Source organism: Melanaphis sacchari, unplaced genomic scaffold (genome assembly GCF_002803265.2).
Source record: "Melanaphis sacchari strain LSU unplaced genomic scaffold, SCAv2.0 Contig157_pilon_pilon, whole genome shotgun sequence".
NCBI lineage: Eukaryota > Metazoa > Arthropoda > Insecta > Hemiptera > Aphididae > Melanaphis > Melanaphis sacchari.
In genome coordinates, this window is record NW_020270704.1 from 283,282 (window position 1) to 310,702 (window position 27,421).

A 27,421-nucleotide genomic window follows, 5' to 3' on the forward strand; every position below is an offset into this window, starting at 1 on the left:
CTGAGTTACTCGATTTCCCCCGAATATTTAGTTAGTAGTTATTTACATATTTTTTCTATTTATTATCTATTATTTAATTATCTATGCACCTATATTGTGTATAAATAAATTAAAAAATAAAAAATAAATATTCACAAATCTGTTTACGTTATTTTAAAAAACCAATTTAAAATTTTGCTAAGAGTTTCTGGTGCATACATGTATAAATGATCACGTTTTCTTACTCTAAATTACTTGATTGTGTACATTTTGCTTTAAAGCATAGTATTGTACATCACTCGTTTTTTTTTTTTTTTTTTTTGGAAACAGCTTTGATTATTTAAACACATCTACTATTAATACAAAATGTATGTCCAAAATTTGAATATAAAATATGAAAAAAGTCGATATAATAATACTATGCAAAATTAATAAAAAAAAATTTGAAAAATAACTAATGTACTCACTAAAAAAGTTAAACGTTCAAATTAACTACAAATATGCCCTTCTCTGACCAAAACAATGGAAAAAATAGTAACAGTATTTGGGAGAACTCAATGAAAAACATTGTAAAATTATGCAAAAGTTTCGACGGGAAAGTAAAATATTTAAATACAATGTGTGCCCTACCCTCTGGCAAAAAAATGGAAATAAAGTTAACGAGATGTCACTCAAAGAAATATTTAAAACAACTCTTGGAAAAAAAAAATATTCAATTTCAGAAAACTGGAAAATAAAAAATTCTTGTTGTTTAATATTTTTAAGATTTGAAGATAACTAAATACTAATTCAATGAGAGAAAAACAATTTTTCAATACATTTAATAATTATATTATAAATTTATTTATCCTTCACTCGTACATTAACACTGATGTTGTTGTTATTAAAATTTAAAAGTATATTTATAAAAACAATCTAAAGGTTGTTGTACTAAAATTTTGTGTATCCATGTATAATTATATTTAAAAAAATTAATTTATACATAATTGTATATTTTGTAAAATAACTATAGGTATAATACATATTTCTATGTAAGTATGATTAAGGCCGAACAAAAATCATAATTATTTTATCATCTGTTCACAAATCATTAAACGATTATAAATTATAAGCTTCAAACAATATAACTATTATTTGACAGTTTTCTTTTTACAAAAATAAATATATACATATTACATATATATGTAATATACTGTTGATCGAATTATTTTGAGTATCGAATTTAATCGTACTGACTTTTTTTCTCTTAATTACTGACGTAAATTAGAATTTGTTGCCTTTCTACTCGGTTTTCTGTAATTAAATACTAATATAAACTCGAGCAGATTTAAACTACTATAAATCAATTATTAGTGTACCCAATAGATTAAAAAAATTCTGTCCAAAAACTTTATCTTTTTGAAACCATCACAAATTACAATTATATCTTTTTTTCTTGCGTAATAAGTATGATATAATAATTAATCTATAATAATTTAAGATGTAAACGGAAAAATAGTTTTAGATGATTCTAAGCTCATAAGTTTTACAATGGTGTGTTATGTTTTATTAATTGCGTATTTGACGTCATCTATAGAGTAGTTAAATGTTTTAACATTTATGGCCCTTTGTTAGCGAATTAAATTATTGATAATTCTGTTGTTCAAAAATAAAAACTACCCAATATCTATTAAAATAATGAAATTAAATTTAAAAAAAAATTACTATAAACAAAAATATTTATAAAAATATATTATTTTTAAATAATAATTGAAAAGAGGTTAATTGAACATCGTAAATTATTTATTTACTATTAATCATTATGTTTCATACTAAAATTATCAATTAAACGTGTATTAAAATATAGTCTGTTATTCTGTTATACATATTTTTTTACATTTTATGATTAAAAATGTAATAAATTATAATACTTTAATAACAATATTATAATAAATTAAATTTAAAAAATAAAATATGCAAAATAATATCATTAAATCTAAATTCAGGCATAATGGAATATTTAAAAATTTTATTTTATATATCTTATCATACACAACATATTTTTGTATTTCATTTTGCGTGATTTTTGTATACTTAACACTTATTTTATTTCCTAAAATTAATTGTTCTATCTGTGCCGTATAAGACCATCCTTTTTCTTAAATTAATCTATACATTTTTATTTAGTTGAATAAGATAAATTCAAACTATAGATACAATTTTATTATGTCATTTTTTAATTGAATTGCTAATAGTTTATAGAGTTTAAATTATAGATAACAATAATGACAGTAGCTTATCGAAATTATCGCTAATGGTAATAACAACTTCTTTCAAAGGCAAAATTATATTTCAGTTATAACTTGTCGAGTTTTACAGATACAGCATTTAGTTTATAAACTGGTATGTGACAAATATTTTATAATTTGATTTTGTCAACACGTCGACCGATTCAACAACCATTAATTTATTGTAGCTATCCAACAGATACTACTTGAAACTTTTTCCCTTAAGTAATATAAAATATATATATTATTATTTTCTATGCCTACGTAATATAATAATTTCAAAATATTTAGATAAATTTTACAAAATGAATATCACAAACTTATTTAATTTACTTCATTACACGATATGCCTGTATATTAATTTATAAGTAAATAACATTAATATAATATATAATATTATAATATTCTTGATAATAAATACGAGGTTTTTTTACTAAAATTAATTCATTAAGTATATCTATTATTGTTGAAAAATAAATTACTAATTTAGTTATATAAATAAATTATAAAATATCCTTAAAAATCGATGCTGTTCTAAAAATTAAACATTGAATTTAAATATTTCAAACTAAATACATTGATTCTAGTATCAAATTAAATAATGAGCTATACTTGAAACTTAACCGAATAGCAAAATGACTTACCTGTTTTTTTTTTCAAATAAATATAATTTATTTCTTCATTGCATAGTTTTAAACAGTTATTAACTACTTCAAACATTCAGTTTATTTGTAGATTTTTAAAATAATTTGAATACTAACTATTTAGAAAAAGCATAATAATTATTACAACGAGCATATTATACAATTACAATAAATTATTAATTTAGAAGTACTTATTTTTAATAAATACCCTTAATTATGTTTTAAGTAATGTGTTTTAATTACCTATGTATGTACATATTGTACATATTATCAAAACATTTAAGCATATTTTGTAACATAACAAACCATTTTTTAAGGTTATTGAGTGATTTTCTTCATTTTTGGATGACACAACTTAATTCAATTTTTAATATAATTATACTGATTTATTTTAACAAATATATTTTTATTTATATAACTAAGTTAATTTATAAATTATTATTATACAATGTAATAGCTCTTCTTCGTGAATTTAAATATTATTTAACAAATATCGATTAGTCAAAGAAAAACTAAACTATAAAACATTAATATTATGGTCTTATACCATTCTAAGTGATAGATTGCATAAATATTTATTACACGTGATTCTTACATTTCAATTTTAGCAAACTGAATGCTCATAATTATGAAGTTAAAAATTAATATTATTATTATTATTGTATTTTTATAGACAACTGACAATTTTAACAATTTCATGTTTGGTTGCTCAAAATTTATTCAAGATCTACATTCAAATTATTCATTAAAAAAGGTATGATATTTCATGACATTTAATTTTAAATTTGATATTAAGCTTATAAAATATTTAAATACTTAAAAATATATATATCTTTATTCTAGGCTTATATTTAATAAAATAAAATTCAAAAATGAAGTAAGCGTTATTTGATGGCTTAAAATTATTTTATTCTACACCTCGTGATAAAAAATTAAGAATATTTTTTTTAATTTTTCTATTTATACCCTTGAAATATGGGTCATTAGGCTAAATTAAGAATAAACCATAACTTTAAGACAATAATATTTAATATTATATAATTCTGTGAGTTACTGTATAGTCAAACACCTATCATATAAGTATGGCATATTATATTGACATGCTCATTCATAAGAATTTTCCACGTAGAAGTTTTAAGATGTATGAATCTTATATATCTGTACTAATTATATTTTTATTTCTAACTAGTATAGATTTAAAAACGTTATAAATAAATAAAAATTAACTTATAACTGATAATTGATTAATTAAATTACTATCTGCTTTATTTACAATAATTTTAATAGCCTCACAAGAGAAGAGATTTGTCAGATTTATTATAGTTTAAATATTTTTTTGAAGTGCGAGAAACAAAATTTAACTGGTCGTAATATAAAAAAGTAAAATTAAAATTTTTTACATTGTTATATTTTTATGTTATTTTTAATATTTTTTTCTATTTTTTTTTTTTTTTTTACTTATATTAATAATTTATTTTATTTTATTAATAATAATTCTTATTCATTTTTATTTTGCATACAAGTTTATTTGTTTGTTATTGTTATTTATATATATATATATATAATATGCATATATATTTTTAATACATCTTATATCGAATTTTATTTTACTTAAGTATCCACTTTATTTCGTCATTAGTCACAATAAATTCTTTAGACTAGGTCTATGAGCATTTGTGGTTCGTGGTCTCTTTTTAAATAACCCATTATTATTTATTTTTATATGCGACACTTGGTGTGTAACATTATAATAACTTATTCAAATCCATCAACGATTATAGATATATTAAAAAAAAACTATATAATTAATAGGATAATATTAGTTCTTTTTCCTTTTTAGTTATTAGAACCAAGTTTCACAATCTATTTTACCGTCGCCTGTCCACAGTCATCTTGTAACGCAGTTATCTCACCTTCCATAATTAATCTTTGCACTCCTTGACAATGCGGCATGTAGTTTTAAGCATATTACCACATATTCAAAGAATAAAGAATTGATCATACCCCATTTGTATAACAAGAATTCTCAAATTTCTTTTTAAGTCTTTATACAGTTTAAAGCGATTCACTGTGCTCAATTTAGGTCAAATGAGACTCTACTAGTAGGAGCGCTAACGAAGAAATAATTTTGAACTTAGTGCTTATCTATCTATTTTTTCATATTTTCTCATTTAAGAATACCAAACCATATAGGGTTTCTAAATGTTAGTCTCTTAGGTAAGTGAACTACTAATTTGCTATATTTTTTTGAGACTTTAGATAGGTCAAGATAGTTTATTTCAACAATATTGATTCAGTTTGGACTTGTTTATGTAGATTTAAAAGAACTCTATGTGTGTATATTATATATATACATATATACAATTACGTTTGTTTCAAAGTACCTACAATTATCTTTGTAGTGTTATTAGACTGTAAATTAAATTTCTTGTAGTGCGCACTTCTATCTCATACAAACTCTATAATACTGTACACTAGATTACTAAAACCAAACCTAAATAAAAATTATTTTTATATTTGTTTTGTTTACTCCATATTTTAAATTTAAACATTAAAATGTAATTTACAATATTTTTATAGATACTAGTAGTAACATCTAAAGATGATTCGGTGTGGCAATCTATTTCAACAACAGCCAAAAATCTTGAATGGACAGTGAATCGTGTTACTAATACGGAGGAAGCATTGGAGTGTTTTCATAAGGGTAACGGAGTACCAACAGTAGCATTTGTTGATTGCAGATTTCAAAATGACAAAGCTATAGACGCATATCAATTAGCAAGGTATTTGGAAATTTCTACTATTGTAACAATTGTTAAAGAAATTTAGATATTTAAATAAGTATAAATTATTATCACAAAGATACCTTTGTAATTATTTCAGAGATTAGAATTAATCTAGGTTTATTAAAATTAAATTTACAATTTATAATTATCATAAATCTTCATAAATCTAAATAAAAATCTACAGAAATATATTTTTTAACCTTATTTGTTTTTATTTTCTTATTATTCAATGCACGGATCAGTAAACTATTTATAAACATAATGTACTGAATATAAATGACCTACCATTACAATACAAATATAAGCCAACGATAAAAAGAACAAACTTATTGGTTAGTAGGAATGCATCATTTTGTAAAATAATATTCGATATAACAAATAATAATTTACTTATAAATACGTTGTATTTTATAACAAAGAAAACAATTTATAAGCGTATACAAAATATTTTGGAAAGATGAAAAACGAGTTGAACCATTATTAAACATGTGCGCCAAAATTATTATTTGCTTTCACTTGACTGTGTTTGTTATTTCAATAATATTGTTTAATACAAATTAATATACCTACCTCATTTAAATTGTAAATAAATTTTATAATATCTATTATATTTATCTTAACTGTATATTATAAGTAATGTATTAATTTTATGATAATTATTATAAAATGTTGATACTTATAACTTTATAAAATATAGATTTTTTTTATAAAAACCTCTCAATAAAAATAATAATGAAAGTATCGTATTAAATTCATTATAACCAGAAATTATCTGTTATTTTATTTACATTATTTTGATGTCTTTGAAATCCATTATAATTAATATATTATACATATTACGTACCTATTTGCTATTCCCTACTTTATAATAGATTTTGAATAGAGCGAAATTTTATTGTTTTTTCAATTTGAAATGTAATAATTTTTTCCTGTCATCACATTTTAGATCAGAGCATTAGCTCTAATCTTAATTTTTAAGATAGGTATACAATTATAAGATTTACTACACAATGCTCTTATCGACAATTTAAAATAGTTTAAATGGCAATAGAATTATGTATTAAATACTAAATTATAATTTATTAAAAGCAAAATATTGTTACATACATAAACAAAAAATATATGATGCGTATTAATTAATAATTTAATTAAAATTTGAATTCATACTATAAAATATTTTACATTTTAAAAATATCTAGACGAATTGTTTTCAAGTAACATATTGAAATTAAACCCTTGAATATTCACATTTTAATCAATATTATAATTCCTTAGAATATAGATGTTACTACTTATTACTTTAAATAAATTAAAACTGTTTAATTAATGTATTAAACCATCGTGTTTAATGTTACATCACACTATCTCTGTTTACAGCTTAGTTTCATCCTGTTGGGTATAATTTAATACTCTTAATAAGGATATCAATTTTTTTTTTAATAGTCACTAAGACTTTGATTTATTCTTGTGAAGTAAACTAACTTTCACAACTTCAAATAAATTGAAATCTTCATAATTATTTTATTTTTAAATGACTAAAAAGCTGTGAAATTGCAGAGCTAAGAAATGTGATGTAGAGGAATTCCTAATGATCGTGTGACATGGCAACCCCAGTCTTTTTTTTATACATATTTTTGGAACTTAGGGTCATTTTGGTGAAATTCTTAAAATTTTATCACCATCTCTGACTTATCCTACAAGGTTTATCACGTACCTCTGAACCATGCAATTTCGGTGCTACTTTATAGCCTTTTCCCAATACTCTTTATTATACTATTTTATTTATAGGTAACACATCAAAAACCTAATGAAAAATCTAAAAAATAGTTTTATTTTCAATATTAAATCAAATTAAAAATACTACAAAAAATCCCGTCTTCAATAATGTATTAAATTGTCAAGACTAGTTTTTTATTATGAACAAAAATCATTTTATCTCAACCTTTTACAAAATATGTATTCGAATTAATAAATTTGTTGGTAGTTATTTAATTTATTAAGTTATTTTATCATAGATACATCAAATATATTTTAAATATTTACTTAGTAATTTTAAAACATGGAAATTTACACTAATTTACTTGATAATTTATTGTTAAATATATCATTATTTATTAATATTATTTGATAAATATTCATATTTTTAAATTTAAATAAAATGTATTGGCTGAATAGTACCAGTGAATTCATGATGAATATTTTCCTCTTAAGTATTTTTAATTTTGATATTTCTGGTTGCGACTTAAAAATGTATCACTAATAGATACATCTCAATATTATTCTACAACTAACAAGTGACTATCGTAATAAAAAGTAAATGTACTTTCATAAGTAATGAAAATTAAATGTCTGTTGCAGCATGTATAAACTTACATTTATTGTTTTCATTGCTCGTAAAAACGTGTTTCCTTAAGCCATTTACTCTTGAAAACAATTTAATTAAGTTAAATTTAATAAACATGTATTAAATCTTTGTTATAATATTATTTTCACACTTTTGGTATTTTATGATATGTTAATATAATATTAATCGTTATTTTGTCATAGCAAATTAATTTTCAATCATTATGCTAAAAAAAAAAATGTTTAAAATTATTTGAAATGAAAAGAAATAAAATAATAATAAAATCGACTGTATAAATAATTGTAAAAAAAAAAAAAAACATTAAACAAAATAATTATTTTCTGTAGTATAATAAGTATTTATATACTTTATAATTAAATAAAATAGTTGGTGAAATATCATTATTTAATGATAAAACAATCAATATAAACAATTATGTAAGTAGATAAAATAATTTATAGTTTAAATATCAGTTATAAACATCACATATTTTTTAATACAATTGTAGTATTAAATTTGAATAAAAAAACACAACCTTATTTTTGTGTTAAAACATGTATTATAAATATTTTTGTAATAATATGATCTTTATATCTAGTTAGGTATTTAATTAAAATAATATAAATAACTAGCTAAATTCTCTTAAAAAAATAAAAAGTATATTTTAAAGTATTTTTATTTGAAAATTATAAAATAAGAATGAGAAAAGTAAATTTCTTAATTTAAAATAAAACAAATTAATTGTATAAACCTAAGAATAACTATATATTTACGTAAAAATATTGTTACTAATTTTCATTTTAATCAATTATTTATACTAGTCTTGAAATTTATAAATAAATAACCTATTTACATAGATTGTTATTTAATCAATTTTTTGTTGTGTTTGATATTATATTGACATATTTTGCAAAATACGTTTAATATTTCCTGTGTTTTATTATATTTCTGTGAATATGGTGTAATAGTATTTCATTTCGTATGAATTTAATTTTTATAATCATTAGCTTAGTATATTGTCATAGGCAAAACTTGGATAAGCATTGCATGGATACTATTCTCACTTTTATTTTTTAATCTTTTATCGAAACATGTTTATTCAATACGTTTATTCTACAATAATTTTTGAGAGATTAACCCTTTATTGAATATAATGTTGAACCATCGAACGTTTTTACACAAAAATTGTTTAAAGAAGATGATAAATTAAAATTAAACATAATTTTTTTATATTAATAGTTTTACTTGTAGACATTAGAAAATATAAATATAATAATTAACTTACGTGCATTATAAGGAATAAACAAAGGCAACATAACATCAGATACTCATATTATTTTTACTTATATTATTTAAATAATTTATCGCCGATATCTATGTTATAAAAATAAAAAATATTTATGATTATTATCCGATTAATAATAATTCTATGTAATCTATAAAATACCTAATGTCGTTTGATGTACATACTTAACATACATTCTTTGAATATTGTTCATATTTCGTTGATTATTGAAACGTGTAATATAATATACGAATAGTATATTCTTGGTAAAATTAAATAATTTTATTGTACAATTTTAATAGTATATCAAATATCAACGTCAACTTACAGTTAATATATTTGTGAAATAGTTGATAATAAATTTATAGACGCGTTTAATAATGTTTTATATTATTGTATTATATTTTATTTATTTAATACGAGTAAAAACGTTTGAGTTCAAAAAAAAGATACAACCATTAAGACCATAATATTATTAAAAATAATTAGACCAAAAATAAAAAAATAATTTAAAAATTTCATGTTTTTCTCATACTTAAAGTTGTTATAGATAATAAAATTTAATAATAAATCAAAAAAAAATTTTAAAAAAAAATGTAAGAATAAAATTTAGCCATTTCATTGCGTTATTCAATCTAAAAATAAATAATCTGCTGAAAAAACATATAAATACTGTATGTTAATACTGCTCCATACTACCTAATAAATAGTTTTTTGAATGAAACAAGTATAAAAATATATATTTAAAATTTTTTGTTTTTTTAATTTTAGGATAAAATAAGCATTACTCATAGAGGTCGTATAATAATAAATACTTAAGTATTCTTCCGATAAACAATATCAATAAAAGTTTTTGATTTTCAAATTAGTAAAAAAATTCACAAACCGGTCAGTAATCTTCTCATACACACACTTAGCCAAATAATATATAGACAATTTCTATTGAATCAATAAATGTATTAAAAGACCGCTAAAAATTATTTAATTGAAAACAGAAAAGTCAATCGAAAAATTTGATTATACGTTCTATAAATATAAAAATAAATTGCGCGGATACAGTTCTAAAAACAAAAATACAGAACAAGGCGAAACGTGTCTTAGGCTGAATCTGATCACAAATTAAATTATTTCATTCAACAGCCTTCAACTCGTCTCAAATGACCACAAAACTACCTACTTTAATCGTTGCTTATGACAGAACCGAAGTATCGAACCTAGCGCTGCTATGATGACTGCTTATGATCAGTTAATTTATCAAAATTCCAATGGCAATATACAGAAGCTACTGCTCTACCCTCTCTCACTATGTCAATTTATCCGTCAATCCAATCTGTCTCTGTCTCACTCGCTCATTTGGATTCTCCCTTCTCGACCTCGTCACAAAATGAATTCGTAACAGAAGACCCTTACTTTTGTTCTTATTAGGTAGTAAAACATAATGATGACAACCATTGATAGCAACTCAGAACTCATTTTTAGACAAAGAACTATTATGAATTTATTGAAAGGCTACCTATCAACAATATTGCCTGCGATCGGCTTTTTGTGCGTGTCACGATTCGCGACCTCGTCTTCCGACGGTGCACTATGCAAACGGGAGGGTATTATATAATGATCCTGTGCCACCATCATTTCAATCGACATAACTCACATCATTGGTATATTTTTAATTATGGCAAGTCTAGAACTTTCTATGTCGTTCGGTTATTTATTACAAAATCACACTACTTCTTCTCATTTTAGAGGACTAATAGGTACATCCCGTTCTCGTCGTCGTGGTGATACGATGATGAAGCATCTGCAAGAAGTAAGGGAGAGAATAACTTATCAAATCCACTATCAATATTTATTTATAGCGTACTTAGTGTACAATAATACTACTTAATTAGAATATAGCTATGTCTGTTTAACAGCATACGCATTACAAATAGTAAATAATAATACACATGAACCACTGAAAAACGCGTGTTTGGTTTTCCGAAATTCAGTTACCCAGTGGAATTGGAAATGTTTATTTGGATTAAGGACAGTCCAAACTTCAACCTATGTTAAGTATTTACTGAGGTATTTTAGCATGCTATTATATTAAATATTTACATACAAATATAATAATATGTAATAATAATGTGAATGAAATTAAATAATTTGAAAAATTCAAGTCAACGTGGTGTATTTTAATTCATATTTTTGGTAACGTTTCTTCCTTTTTTTTATACATTAATTATATTACTTTGATGGTCCAAATAAAATTAATTTTTCAATTTTTAAAATTATATATCATAAAAATAAAATTACATATTAATACATAACTTATATAACACACAATTACAAATTACAATTATTGGAAACCATTTTCCATAAAATACATTAATACAATATAAGGTAGAAATAATACTGATTTTTAATCTTACTTCAGTATTTACTTTGAATACTTATCTGTATGGATGTTTATAATTTATGGATACAATAAGCTTTATATCAAAAAATGAATGTTAACTACAAGATGACAGAAAATCAATGTTTTTGAGTACGGTTATTTTATTTAAACTGGTATCAACCTATAATACTCCATAGAATCCTCTTGTTGTTAAAACAATTTCGTGATGCTTTTTAATTTATACATTATAAATTTACAACTTTTAATTGAACCATAAATGCATGTTCATTTGTTTGAAATCGTCATAATTCATAAACATATTATGTAAGACGTAAATTCCGTATAAAATTCATTCTAATTTCTTTGTTACATAATAATTATTTTTATTTTTAAATCTTAAAATAATGAATTTAAATTGTTATTAATAATAAATCATATTTTTTTGGCGATTTCAATATACTAAGTACCTAATATTTAGTTATTTAAATATTCTAATTACTGAACTATTTTTAATTATTAATTTATGGCTTTAAGAGTTATTATGGTAGTTTTAATAATTTGTTCGAATATTAATTTATTTTTATCATACACTACACAGAATTTGACTTAACATTTTAAAATCATTATTTATATAATATCAACCAGTAAATCTAGTACATATAGGTATTTTGTTAATAAAGTTACTAAATTTTAAATATTCATGAATCTAATTTGTTTCATTAAAAATGATTATAATATTAATACATTTTTGTATTATCAATAACAAAAAAAGCTTATTTAATGTATAACAAGCTGTTTTTGCAGAAGAATAAAACAATAAAAATTCATAAATTGCTATTTTCTTATTTTTTAAACAGCTTTTTATAATAATATATCAGTATGTATCATTCATAATAATAATATTCAATGACTGTCAACTAATTTATCTGATTCCAATAATACGTATTAAGGCTTTTCATAACTAGTAAATTTATACAATTTAAAATGCCGTTTAAATTTTTATATTCTCAAGCTAAGTGTCATTACTGGGTAACTCCTTAATCACATAACTCCAATATTATTTCCATCTTCTATCTTACATGCGTATACTTAATTATACTTAATAACATAGACTGTATATTTCATAAAAAATAATAATAAAAAACAAATATTTATAACATAAGTATAACCATAATTTGTAATATAAAAGACAATTGAGTTATTTTCAAAGTCATTTATAACATTATTGAGTTCATTCTATTCGTATACTCGTACTATATTAATTTTTATTATTATTTTATAATTTTTTGTTTTATTGTTAACATTTAATTTTTGATGGGTAGAGTATTTTTAAAAATCACACAGTTTTTAAAAGTATGCCATAATGTTAAACTTTTCAACGATAACAATAAGTTATTTATCAGACTAAAATAAAAATAAATCGATTTTAAATAGCACTTATAATTAACATACAAAGTTAATAACGTAATTTTCAATACGCGTATAAAGTTCATTAAACTCATAAAATGTACTGCACTTGAAAATATAATTAATCAAAATCTATAAAATTTGAATTTTAAATACATTCAAAATTGTAATGGTTATACTGTGGACTCTAAGTATAATTCATTTATTTGAGATTTGACTCACTTCTTGTTCATAAGTTAAATTAAATATTCTACAATTAATTTAATTTATATACTGTGTGTTCGCTAATTTATGGAACACACGGTATTATAACAGTTATAATTGACATGTATAATTAAATTAAATAATTCCTGTGTTATTTTTTTAACAAATATATCTACTTATTTTTCATTTACGTGCATTTTGTATCTCGTTTTTGTGGTATTCTTAAAAACTACTAGACATTACGTATTTGTTCCAATTTCTAATAAAAAAAAAAAAAAAATGTAATAAACAAAAAATATTGAAGTACGACCGAAAAAGCTCTACTCAAAATCGAAAAACTCATAGTGAGAACCATAATTTTTTTATGTTCATAAAACTAATAAAATAAGTTAAAATTTAAAAATATATTACAAAAATGTGTGCATTAAAAAATAATAATGGCTTTCCTCGTTCTAAAAACAATATTTTGTATTTCTATAACAATAAAGAACCTAGCGAAGTTTCACGAATAAAATAAGACATTAATTGTTACTTAAACTTTGATATTGTGACATTGTTCTATCTTGCAATTTAATTTGTAAGAATGTTAGTTTCATTCAGCTAAAAATGTAATGTAAATTAAAAAACCACTGAAGTAAACTTAATGAAAATGAGCCTCAAAGTTAACTCTGTTCCACGATGTTAAGGACTTTTTCTTAATCCTAGTGAAAACATAATACATTTATGATATAAATAGTTAATTATACAAAGTTATGCATTAATTTTTGCTGTATTAAGTTGACTTGAAAATGGGAATAAAATATGTAACCACTCTGCTGTAAATTAGATGTCGAGTATACTCATAATTTGTTAAAATACTGTAATGTAATGTATTTATTAAATTCTAGTTAAATTATAATTTATTGCATATGAAGAACGATTCTGAACAATTATAAGCGAAAAATCTGTCAGCCTATATTACTAAGTATAATTATAATTTATTTTACTAGGTATTAGTAATATATGATGTTGAATTAACTTTTTCTAAAAACACTACATTATTACATTATTAATATTTAATTATTATAATAGTATATATTTAAATTAAATATTATTGTTATTAATTTTTGATTTAATATTAATTTACCCTAGAACAATGTGAATGTTTTTATATTTTAAAAACAATAGTATACAATGAAATAAAATGTTATGTATATAAAATATACTAATATAGTAAAAAATTCAAATTCCCGCCTAAAATATTTATAAATTACAACATAATAATTAAAAACAATAAAATCACTGTATAAAATTTTTTTTATAAATTACAGTGAAATAAAAAAATCCTTAGATGAGAAAATATTTATGAAATTAAAATTTGTTATAAAAATGAATATTAAAATGTTTATAAATTTATATCTATGTATAAAATAATTTGAAAATATTCGAGATTTTAACAAAATTCTAGCTTCAAAAGCTCATAAAAAATTATTTTAATATTAATTTGATACATTAATTTTTTTTAATAATACTAATAAGTAGGTAATAATGACTTAGGAAGAATCGTGTAATTCTTTTTAAGTTTTTTGACTGAGTGAATGTTTCATTTATAAATTTATAAATTTAAAAAAAAAATAAATACTTTATGTTATTATTTTTTTAAGAGTAATATTCAACTTGTACAAAATGGCACGATACGCATATTAATTGCAGAGAGTAAGAAAAAAATAACATGAGATTACTTATTTAAGAAATCACCCAGTAGTAACGGTAAAAAATAAAACCTAAAAAAAAATTTTAAAGCCCATAAATAGCAGCTCAAAAAAAGTCAAAATTGATAAAAGTATTATGTAAATAAAATTTCAATATTTATATTTAGTGAACATTCAAGTATCCTCAGTTATTTGTTTTTAAATTACACCAAAAAAAAAACAAAATTTATTTTACCCAAAATCGTTTTTGCGCAAAATTTCCCATATTTTCTTGATTTTTTGTTTTGCTTTGCTCGATTATATTGAAAAATATTAAAAAATTTTGATTTTTACACTTTAAAAATAGTAACTAGATATAATTGTGTTTCCAGAAAACATCTCAAAATTTAAAAATCAATACATTCATTGCTAGTTTTAAAATATATATTATTATACCACATAATGTTTTACTTATAAAATATTTTCATAGAAAAATTAAACGCTAGGCAACATTAAAATAAAATGTTCATAAATATTTAATAATTTACTAAAATATATCATAAAAAAATTATTGAGAACTAAAAAATAAATAAATGACTAACGATTTAAAATATTAATTAATATATAGCAATATTATTGAAAATAATTTTTAAATATTTACAAAAAAAAAGTTAAATAAACAAATTAATTTTATAGTTATTCAATATATTTTATATTCAAAAATAATTAAAGAATATTTACTATTTATTTTGTTTTTATCTATGTTAAAAGTATATTTTGGTTGCTTTTAATTTTCAATATAAAACAACTATGAAGTATATATTATTTTTTTTTTAAAAATACCGTATCAAGAACTTTTAAATTATTTTATTTAAAAAATAAGTTTTCGTAAAAGTTTTTATTTAATGTTTAAAAATTAAGTTAAATGTTTGCATAAATATATAACGTATTAAACATCTTAGTTTGATTTTTATGCGTAACCTAACATGGCCTAAAACTGCGGACACTTGGTAACAAGTTGATTTTCCTTTGATTTTTAATTGTCTTTTATACGCTTATAAATTTATGATGCAACCTCTACATATACGTATTATTGTTTTTTTTTATTTGAATTTTCTTTTAACTCTCTCTTTGTCATTCTCTTAATTTATATTCTTTCTGATTGTCTATTTCTTTCTTAAAAATACCAACCCATTTTACTTGTTTTTAGACTTGGTTATGCTTTACTTTTTACTTCTCCTGAATTCCCATCATACAACCTCCATTACCACTAAATTATACATTTTTTATATAAGCTGGCGCAGCTAAAATCATTTTAAATAACAATAATATATATCATAATTATATTGTCATCTTTTAGATAAAAAAAATTTGACATAACCTTTAAGAAAAACATTAAGTATAATTATATTTTAAATAAAGATTTATGAATGAAAATTGAAAGAGGGTTTTATGTAAAATAATGTTTACAAACAATAAAAATTAACTTAATATCTATGTATAAATATACTCTAATGGACTAAAAGAAAACACATTTAATGTTAAATTATGATAAAAAAAATCAATTTACATTATAGTTATTCTAAGACGTTTTAAATATTACTTAATTTAATTGATGCTAAAATTTTAAATACGTAAAATGTGTATGTTAATAAAAAAACCTTAATAACTAAACACGATTTACATGTATTTAAAACTTCTTTACTAAAAATACGAGCATGAAAAAAAAAATTAAGGTACCTACTTTTTATTTTATTAAGATATCAAATAATAGATATTAAAATGTTTTACAAACAATTCGAAGTCACTAAAACTTCTCTCGCTATCAACTATACCTCAGGGCTATAACATAATCTAATATTTAGTGTGTTTATTTACTTTAAAGTTTAAGAATAGTTTGTAAATGGTATAGACAATCGAGGGATGAGTAGAAGAAATCTTCTATTTATATCATCCCTGTAGTATATATTCTAAAAGGGCAGCTTAAAACTCCAGATACTCTAAATCTTTAGCCCTTGTTAATTTCTCTGTTAAAATTGACCTGACTGTTAATCTCGAGCCTCATTGAGTAATTTAGTTAATATTACTAACATTGTATTTGAATTATGTAAATGATAATCACAAATATTTATCTGTATTTTATCCATACTATTAATCATAAATTCTATTTTGCAATTACACTTATGAAAACATTATTGTTTCTGTATGATAAAGATGAGTAATTTTAATCATACTTTAAACATATATATCAAATTATAATATTATAATAATTGAAAAATATTGTATTTGAAAATATAATAATAATATAAACATCGATAATAAATACAATTTAAACAAATGATTTTCTATTAATAATGTATTAATTATTTTACCATATAATATTTTTAAAGTTTAAAATTAATACTATTTAAAATAAAAAATCGCATAAGAAAATATTATTTATCTCTTATATTGTTTAATAAAAATCAAATATATCATAATAATCTAATTTTTGAACATTATTCTAGGTATTTTAAGTATATATAAAAATATATTACACAAATGTAATATATTGTTAATTAAATAAATAATATATGTTTTATCCTGTAAGAAATATTTAATAACACTCAAGTAGTTTTTAAATATATGTTTAAACTTTTCTGTTATTATCTCTTGTACTTATTGTAAAAATACTTCACAGATTGTACAATAACAAATAAACGACAAAAAAAAAATATGTTAAAAAAAAAAAAAACACTTTTAGGATTTTACTATAATGTATTAAATATAATAAGTTATTAAAGGACAGAATTCCACTGGAATACATTTTTCTCCGTGGAATTGAAAACCACCTAAAATGGAATTTCAGAGAATATGAATATATGATCATGATATAAAATCGGAAGAGGCGGTGCAATGGCTTTAAATTTGCGCTTGTCACGGTAGATAAAGAACACTTGTGGTAGCCCATCATCCTCAAGCAGATATTTGATGCACTTTTTACTAGTGTGCCTAATGATCCAAATACTAAGATTATGTTACGACATGTTTTTCGGTTCATTCGCCTTAGAGTAAATGATTTTAATCGTATTTTTCACTCCATTGTACCTTCAGCGTTGGTAAAAATATCAGCAACCCTCATGCTAAATTTCTTTTATGCATTTATTAGTATAGTAGTATTAAGTATACAAACGAAAACAATTTATACACAATTTTAATATTTATACTTTTATAGTATAATCATTATTACTCTAATCTCACTCAAGATAAATATATACTTAAGAGTCTCAATTTGTTTTTTTTTTATTATTATTATTATTTAAATACTACAATAAATGTATTTTTTAATAACACAATTTTCGCTATTAGAAATTTAAATAATTTATTCATAAATAATAAATTTAATATTGTTTTACAAATCCATAATATAATGTATGTCCACATGCGTTATTTATTTTGTAAAATTCTTTATACATTTTTCTGTTGAACTTTTTTAATCGATATCTAAATAAGTATATATAAAGGTAAATATTTATATATTATGTATTTAATGCAAATACATAATAGTACCTTAAAAACATACAATTTTTTGAGAATTGATCTTTGTCTCTTTATTTTTAGACTGAAGGTATCAGTTTGTTGATCGAAATAGAAAAATAATACTTTTAATACAATACAGTATAAAATCATAAAAAATGTAAAAAAAAATAGGGCTAAAAAAAAGTTTCTGCACTTTAAATTATACATCCATCATAAAACAAGTATCTAATATACTTATATGCATTCGATTAAAAAACTTCTGTTAAATTTTAATATAAAGTTATTTTATTACTAAACCATATAATTAAGTATAAATGTATAAATAATAAATATTTAAGTTATAAATTGAAAATTTCATCGTGTAATTTTAAGTTGTTATTCAATTTAAAAATAGCATAATAATATTGATTAAATGTTTTTTTATTTGTTCCTAGGTCGTTACGTTCGATTAGAAAGAATGCTCACGTTGTACTTGTCGCTTTAGTAAGGAAAAGGTAATCAATTTCTTTACACTTATACAGTAATTCGATGGGCAATGATGCGAAACCTATTGGTTGATAAAGTATAACGTATATGTTTTTTTCAGCCTAGTGTTGAGAAACGAAAAAGACGTTACGTCCATTTTAACCAGTGGATTTAATAAGGTATTATTTTTATTTTTATTCAATTTTTATTGCTCAATTGTATTGCATACGATTAATAAAAATCCTTACGTAGAATCTCCATTTTTAAATACAATCCTGCATAATAATTTTTAGTTTCATTTTAAGTGATTTTATCAATATATTATCGTTGCTTTAAACATATTACATATACAATAAGTAAAGGGTATTATTTTTCTTTTCTTCGAATATTATCTTATATTGTTATATTTTTCATAATTTATTATTATACATTATCAATATATATTCACATTATTACTTTGTTAATAATTATAAATACTATTTTGTGTTTTGTATCCTGTAAAAGTGCCTATTTTACCTTTCGAAAACTAAATTTTATAAAAGAGAAAGGAGATATAATTTATGTATATAATATAATTTATTAATGATTACGAAATTTAAAATAAAATTAACATTTTATAATGTAAGTAAAAAAAATATAATTTTATCTAGAGATTATTTTTAAATATTTATATTATTTTACTTTGGTATCTTTTTCATGATTTAATTATGTTTACTGCGTTAAAGTAGATTAACTCATAAAAACAAATAACATTTTATTTTTTATTTTTTATTTTTAATTAAATATTTTATGTTATATCAATAATTACCGGCAATGCTTTATTAGCTTTTAATTTGGATAGTTTTTTGTTTTCTTGTTTGTGTAGAATACTTAGTACGCAGTACACAATTATTTGTTTAATATAGGTATGGATTGGGTATAGGTACATAACATTTAAATAACTTGATCGGTGTTAATTTCTTTTAACGTAAAATATCATAAAATATTTCAAATTTGTCTTGTATATTTTTATAGTACTAAATAAATTTTAAAAACATTTTAAATGCAGTCTGCTAACAAAAAACTTACGTTTTTCAATTTTTAGCAAACATGTTTTGTTCGTAAAAAAAATAAACTAGTCTCTAAAACAAAAAATAATTATTTCATTAAAAATTATAATAACTATCGATGTTAAAATAAAAATTAGTGTTCACTTTTACCTACCTACTTATATTAAAGTTAAAAACTCAAACATTGTTCGAAAAATTGTTTGGTGTTCGATTTAGTGTAATGTCATTAATTATTCTAGATATCAGTTTTAAATTCTGACCAATAATATATTTATTTTCTTATGCAGTTAAAAAAAATGTTATGTTAATTAATTTTAATTAATTATTTAGTATTAATTGTTTATTTCTAATAAGAAAAAACAATAAATTTATTAATTAAAAGATATATTTTTATTATCTCTTTGATCATTTAAATATTTTTATCTGTAATTGCTTCATTATTTTATATGCTAAATTAAATTAATTAAGTATCATTTTAAAAAGTCTCTACTATCTATTTATATAGGCTCTATAATTTATTTTAAAAGATCTTGTTTACATACCTAGTTATTTTTGATGATTAATTTATTGACTGAGAAAAATTAATATTGAAAAATGATGTGTACCATAAATAAAAAAGTAAGGAACAGAAATTTTTAATGAACCATATTTTTTGTATTGGTGTGATTGGTTAGTTTATTTATTAAGTTAATATTGCATACGGATACCGCTCCAAAACTTTTAATAAATAAAAATCATATTTTAATTTTATCGTATTTTATTTTCCTCGAAATCACTTCTTTCTATTTTATTTTATAAATGTATAAATAAAATAGATTTTACCTAATTACTTATTTAGTGATTTATATTACAATTTACTTCCCAAGTTTTATCAATATTCTTATGAATATAAATAAATAGTATGGCTTTAAATATTTTAAATGTTCTAACTGCTGACCCGAGAAGAAAATATTATTGTCATTTTGAACCTTTCAAAGAAGCAAAGATAACTCATAACAATCAGATACCTTCATTTAATTTTGTTTCTTTTCATTATCTTGTACTATGATGAAACAGATATCAAACAGGAAATGTTAGTTCAATGATTAAGCCATAAATTTAAAGGAAGTTTCCAAATATTGAAATGCCTACCCAGTAAATGTTATGTTGTTATCATGAAGTTTATATTTTATTTTTATCAACTATTTATTTTCTTACTATATCAACATTTCATTTTATATCTAGAGAAAAAATAATCCTTTGTATAACAACTATTATTGTAGTTATTTAAATTGTATAAACTATAGTGATACAGTTAAACTTTCAAGATTTATCTAAAGAAACCACTATTCTACCTATTCCTAATTTAATACCTAATAGTACTATAATATTTATGTCTGGAAGTTTTATAATTTCAAAAATGGTAACCTATTATTTATTGAATATATTTTGTATTTAAAATATACATAACTTATTAATCGTATTATTTGGTTAATAGTTTATGATAATATACTTATTTATATACAGTATATTTTATAATTTAATTTATTGAAAAAAACATTTTTACAGATAATAGTAGAAACATGCAACAAAAACGTATGGATCAAAGAATTGCAGCAACTAGAAAAAGAAGATGTAGCGATGCGTTCAATATTAGCACAACAAGATGCAGTTTTAGCTGCACTAGACAAAACCAAAGACCTCGTTATCATTACCGACCTCAAACACAACATTCAAGTAAACATTTATCGAATTGAAAGATTAATATTTTATAACTTTAAACCCTTCTATTCTCTCTTTTGAGCTTTTAAAATGATCAATAACATCATTGGTTCGGTAAATATACTGACATGCGTAACATCCCTTGGGTGCATAATATATTTGTTTGCATTTGGATCAGTGTTTTTCTAGGTAAACTGAGGAATTCAAACAAATAAAAAACGATTTGAGAGCGAGAGGTTTTAGGTAAAACCACAAAATTAAATTACCTCATCCAAACTACAATAACCATTTTGCAAAAACACTTTGCTATTTAACATTTCCTGCCGGCTGTAATACGTAGTAAACTGATCAAATCTATTTTGTAAAATAGGGTAGATTCCAATTGATGCCTAAAATAATTATTTTATCAACAAAATAAATGTTTTTATCTTATTCAAATAATAATAAAATGATACAAACAAAAAATAGAACTGACCAACCAAAATTAGGATATCATTACTACCTATATTTCTCTCATTCAATTAATATTTAATAAATTTATGAGTAGATAAACTATAAAATATTATTATTATAAGTCAAAATATAGAATTATGAAATTTTGACTCAATTATTTTTGACATCTGCTTATATGCTTAATAAAAACAGCAATATTATAACATTTAAAGGGGATATACTGTATATATTATTTTTATACATTTTAAATTCGGCGTTAGGGAAATTTACGTTTCAATGTTTATTGCCTACATTTATAGTATTATGTTTTATTCATAGTACTGTAATATATAAAACATAACACAAACTTCTCCCAGAAAATCCAATTTTATTTAAAGAATTGTATTTGTTCAAAGTTTTTAAATGCAAAAATATAGTCATACTGACACTGCACAATACATATTACACGTGAATTAAAGTAATTTAACAATTTTTAATAAAAGCTGATAAATTATAAAATACAAACTCTGAATATAATTCAAATGTTTTTAATAATTAATTTTCGAAATAAACCAATATAATACTCTTTAAATTAAAATAACATTAATTTAATGAAAAATAATATTGTAATAAAAATTGTACTGCCTCAGAAGAACAGAAGTTTGAATTTAAACTAATTTTATTTGATGAAATAATAAAATAATTTACCAAATTGATGGAAATATTTACTTTAACGTTTTCGAAAAGGCTCGACGATTTTGTTTGTATTCCTTTCGATATTGAAGTAGTACGACCACTTTTGTTCTCAAGGAAAATCTAATTTCTACCAATTTATACTGGACTGGTGTTAAAAAGAATAAAAATAAAATAACGTTGTATGTACTCTTGTTTGAAGTTTCAACTTATGATAAGGTTCAATAAGGCATAATAAATTGTGTAAATATTTTAAAAATCTGCGCTTTTGCACAACCAATCTGATTTTATTTCAATTTTTGATAACCATTTTGCACTCCACAGCTTATTAATCTAGATATTAAAGTTTATAACCATAATTTTCTCTTTCTTTTTATCTGGTTCATGCAAAAAAATATGAATTTCAAATACTATACAATAAAATTATAATATAACTAATACAAACTACTCGTATTTTTATATTTTTCATAAGACTTTAATAAATAAAACACTCGTTAACTCTTCATCAACTTAATTCAAAAAAATTACTAAATATCTAATATTTAATTAGTTATAGACAATAGACACTTATTGTTTACACTTAGATAAATAGATAGGTAAGCCAATTTATATGTAATATATATATATTAAAATATCATAATAAATTAATTATATTATTTAAACTAAAAACAAATTAAGCCCAAAGAAATCAGATTTGAGTAAAAATTGAACAAACTTATTAAAAATAATAAAAATAACAATTACTAAAATTTTAAAACTTTAATTAAAATCTATAATTTTATAAAAAGTTTGTTAAGTTTTTATGAGATTATTCTTCCCTCTAATAGATATATATTGTGTTTTTATTGTGAATATTATATAAAAATGTAACATTTTTTTCTGTTTCTTATGTTCCCCTTTAGGTAATTGATTTATATTATATTGGTTAGAGCTACGTTTAGTATACAGGTACATTTTATTATATAGTATATAATATACTTATCAACTTTTTTTAAATTTAAAAAATAATTTTACACTATTTTACTTCATGTCAGTTGTCGATATCCTGTCATAGTTTGTACAGTATATAAACTGTTTTATTATTATTAAAATAAACACTAACTAAAAAATAGTCAGTATACCCAAATCGTAGTAAATTTTGATATGTAATTATATAATATTCATAACTATACAGGCAAATAATTTAAAAAACAATTTAATTTTCAATTAATTTTTTTACTCAACGACAAGTTTTAGTAAAAAAATACCGTGGTCATCTTGATGGATAAACTAATTTTAATAACATAAAAAAGTACACCCATAGATTTAGTTTTTAACTAAAATATCGATAAAAAAGAAGAAATAATAAATGTACCACACTTTCTTTTATACCCAACCTATAAAATTATAACTATGATATAAAATAATTTACTCAAAATTGATTGATAATAAAACAGCATCACATTCTGATAAATTCTAGCAATAATAATATTTTTAATCAATACTTAATATAATTAATAATATTATACTATTCAATTTTTATAAACACCTAAAAAATATTTCATATTCGTATTAATTATCAATAATATACACGAAAAAAGTTTTTACAGAACAAAAAAAAAAAAACTGAAATAGTGGTTTCTTATTTGTAAGGTAAATTATGTTAATAATTAAAATTTACGTAAAATAAAATTATTTAATATTGATTATTAAATTACTGGTTATAGCACTTATTATTTATTGCATACAAATTAAAACAATTGTTCCTAATTATCATACTACTTTTCAAGCACTAGTTATATCATTTATTTGTTTTATACCATAATATAGTGTCGTATAATTTTGATTCAAAAATTATTAAAGTGCCGTTTAATAAAATACCAATAATTTATTATTGTTTGAATATTAAATTTACTATTGTTATTTCATGGATAATAAAATAATGTAAAATCTTTCGTAGGTATTTAGTATATTAAAATGACTTAAGAAATTGTTTTTTCTACACTTTTCAAATTTAAAATAAAATATTACATTTTAGTACACTGATCAATATCTATTTTGTGGTCTAACGTTATTTCATATCGTAAATGGAAAACGCTGTTGTTCTTTTTTTATCGCTAATGCTACGCTAACGAAACAAATTTAAAATCCAATCAGGAAAACCTTATCCCAATAAAACCTTTCTAGATTAATTTTCCGTTTACTATTACGACTTATATTAACACAACTTTTTGTCTGTATAACTGCTGTTATTACAACTATTTAACTTTTCATACCAATATATCACGTCATAATGCTGGTATTTAAAACTTTGCAGTACATGAATAAGTCGGGCTCGGTGATTTTGGGATATGGCGCTGAAGACATGATTAACAAGCCACTGGCTATTTTTCACCAGCTGGGTGATATTGACCAAATTACCAAAAAACTAGAGAAAAACATCGAATGGGATGGTAAAGTATCGTGGAAGTGCAAAAGCGGCGAACACGTGTACCTTCATTGCCGAGCTTCTCCTTTTCGACCGTTTGGAAAGTAAGTTTTCGAGTTAAAATAATATAAATGACCTGCGCAAAATTCCAATGGATTTTTCAATCCAAAACACAGATACTTAGTCTTAAAATAAATAAATATTTTAACTACCTATATATAACGTTTACATTTTATTTTATGTATTTAACATTTGATCATATTCCATAAAAGAATTAAGAATTAATATAAAATATAATGAATATAATTTTCACATCACGTATAACAGGTATAAATATCATTACAGTATTAGAACGAATTAGTAATCTTTTGGTTTTATTTGAATAATTTATAAATTCTCATTAAAGCATATTGGTTTTTAGAGAAACAACAAATTACATCTACATACAAGAAAGTATTGTAGATATTCATGGTTTTCCTAGAGGAAGTGTCCCATCCATTCGCAAAGGATCATATGACCTCAAATCTATTAATAGCGATGGTAAGTAATTAAATCTATACATAAGATATTAATTTTAAATACGACTTTTTTAACATGATAAATACATGGCACGCATGCTAATATTATCAAATTCTTTTGGTTAATAATGATATTATAAAAAGTTATGACCTCGTACAAAACACTTATTTTTATAAAACTATCTATGTATTGCATTTGTTTGCAAGGCTATACATTTTAAGTTCAACGACTACGTACAATTTCTATGTTAGTTTTGTGAAGTGAAAACTATACTCAATTTGCAATTAATTTAAATTCTAACTCAACATTACCCTTAACTCTTGAGCTTCGAGGATTTGTGGAATAAATATTAAAATATTAACATAATATTTAACATAGGCTAGATGGCTGCAGGAAAAACATATAATGTATGAATCCATGAGTCTTACCTTCTCTAAAATGTTCGAAAGAGCTATTAAAAATAGACTACTCTCATACCTAGAGGAAAACAATATTCTTTCAAAAAACTAATTTGGTATCAAAAAAAATCCTGATACTTATAATGCATTAGCGTACTTAAAAACTCAGGCATAAATAATAAAAATAAAATAATCGGTGTATTTATGGATCTTATAGCACTTTTATAGACTTTTGATAGAATTTATCATAATACGCTACTAAGTATTTTGTCTTCGATAGGAATAGTTGACAAATTATTTTCATTAAATACTATAATAAAGAAAAAATAATCACCTAAGGAGTTTCACAAGGAATAGTTTTAAATCCAATAGTATACATTATGAATATCTCAACACTAGGCAAAATAAAATCAAACGGAAATTTAATATCATACTTTGATGATACAGTGCTGATAGGGGTGAAACACGATTTCTGACACTTTACCTTTTTCCCAACACGATTACGGACAATCACTATATGACTTGAGACATTTTTTTGTACCCAAAAAATGATATGATTCCGGATAAAATTAGCGAAAAGTTGCCAAGTTGTGCAACGCAGTTTACCGAGCTCAACGATTATCAAGATAAACTTATCATAGTCTAGTGAGTAGTGAACATTATTTATTCCTATTTCGCAGATATATGTGCAACACGCGAGGTATTAAAACAGCTGTGCACATTCCAGATGAGGTATAGTCAAAGAAACGTCAGTCTTTGATCATTTAAGTGATACGACTTTGGTCTTGCACGCGACGAAATATACCTGCACCTTTTTCATTTTCCACCACGCGAAGATAAACTATAGCATCATATCCCTTTTGTGAAGCATCTGTGAATCCAACTAGCTAGATATCTATTGCCTTCCAAATATATATAAAACGAGGTTATTTCAAACAAGCCAACTATGAAAGTTTGGACTCGTTCCATTTTTTGGAAATCTCTTCCGATAGAGTTGTATCCCAATCTAGTCTTTGACACCATATCTACTGCATCACACATTTCACCAAGAAAATCATTGGACTTAGCGCACCAATAAGATCTTATAACCATGCAACTGTTGATTGGATTGAACGTTTTGTGGGTCGTGTCTCTGAAACACTAAACCGATAACCGTAAACCATCTCTCACACATTTCTTCCTCCATATCCTCCATAGTTGAAATGATCAATCCGTGAAGTTCTTCGACCGCCCAAAATTGTTGCATAATTTCATCTATAACTGATGTTTTATTAA

The 27,421-nt window shown here is 22.3% G+C and overlaps 1 protein-coding gene across 4 annotated transcripts in view; it reads left to right on the top strand.

The window, feature by feature from the left end:
* Positions 1-27,421, top strand: part of LOC112592101 (high affinity cAMP-specific and IBMX-insensitive 3',5'-cyclic phosphodiesterase 8-like) — a 66,538-nt gene that overhangs the window by 30,584 nt on the left and 8,533 nt on the right. For all 4 annotated transcript variants that reach the window (XM_025336085.1, XM_025336083.1, XM_025336086.1 and 1 more), the window contains 7 exons: positions 3,564-3,644; positions 5,471-5,673; positions 18,917-18,976; positions 19,069-19,126; positions 21,545-21,712; positions 25,119-25,333; positions 25,651-25,769. In XM_025336085.1, the coding sequence (XP_025191870.1) occupies positions 3,564-3,644; positions 5,471-5,673; positions 18,917-18,976; positions 19,069-19,126; positions 21,545-21,712; positions 25,119-25,333; positions 25,651-25,769 (904 nt within the window). The remainder of the gene's footprint in view (positions 1-3,563; positions 3,645-5,470; positions 5,674-18,916; positions 18,977-19,068; positions 19,127-21,544; positions 21,713-25,118; positions 25,334-25,650; positions 25,770-27,421) is intronic.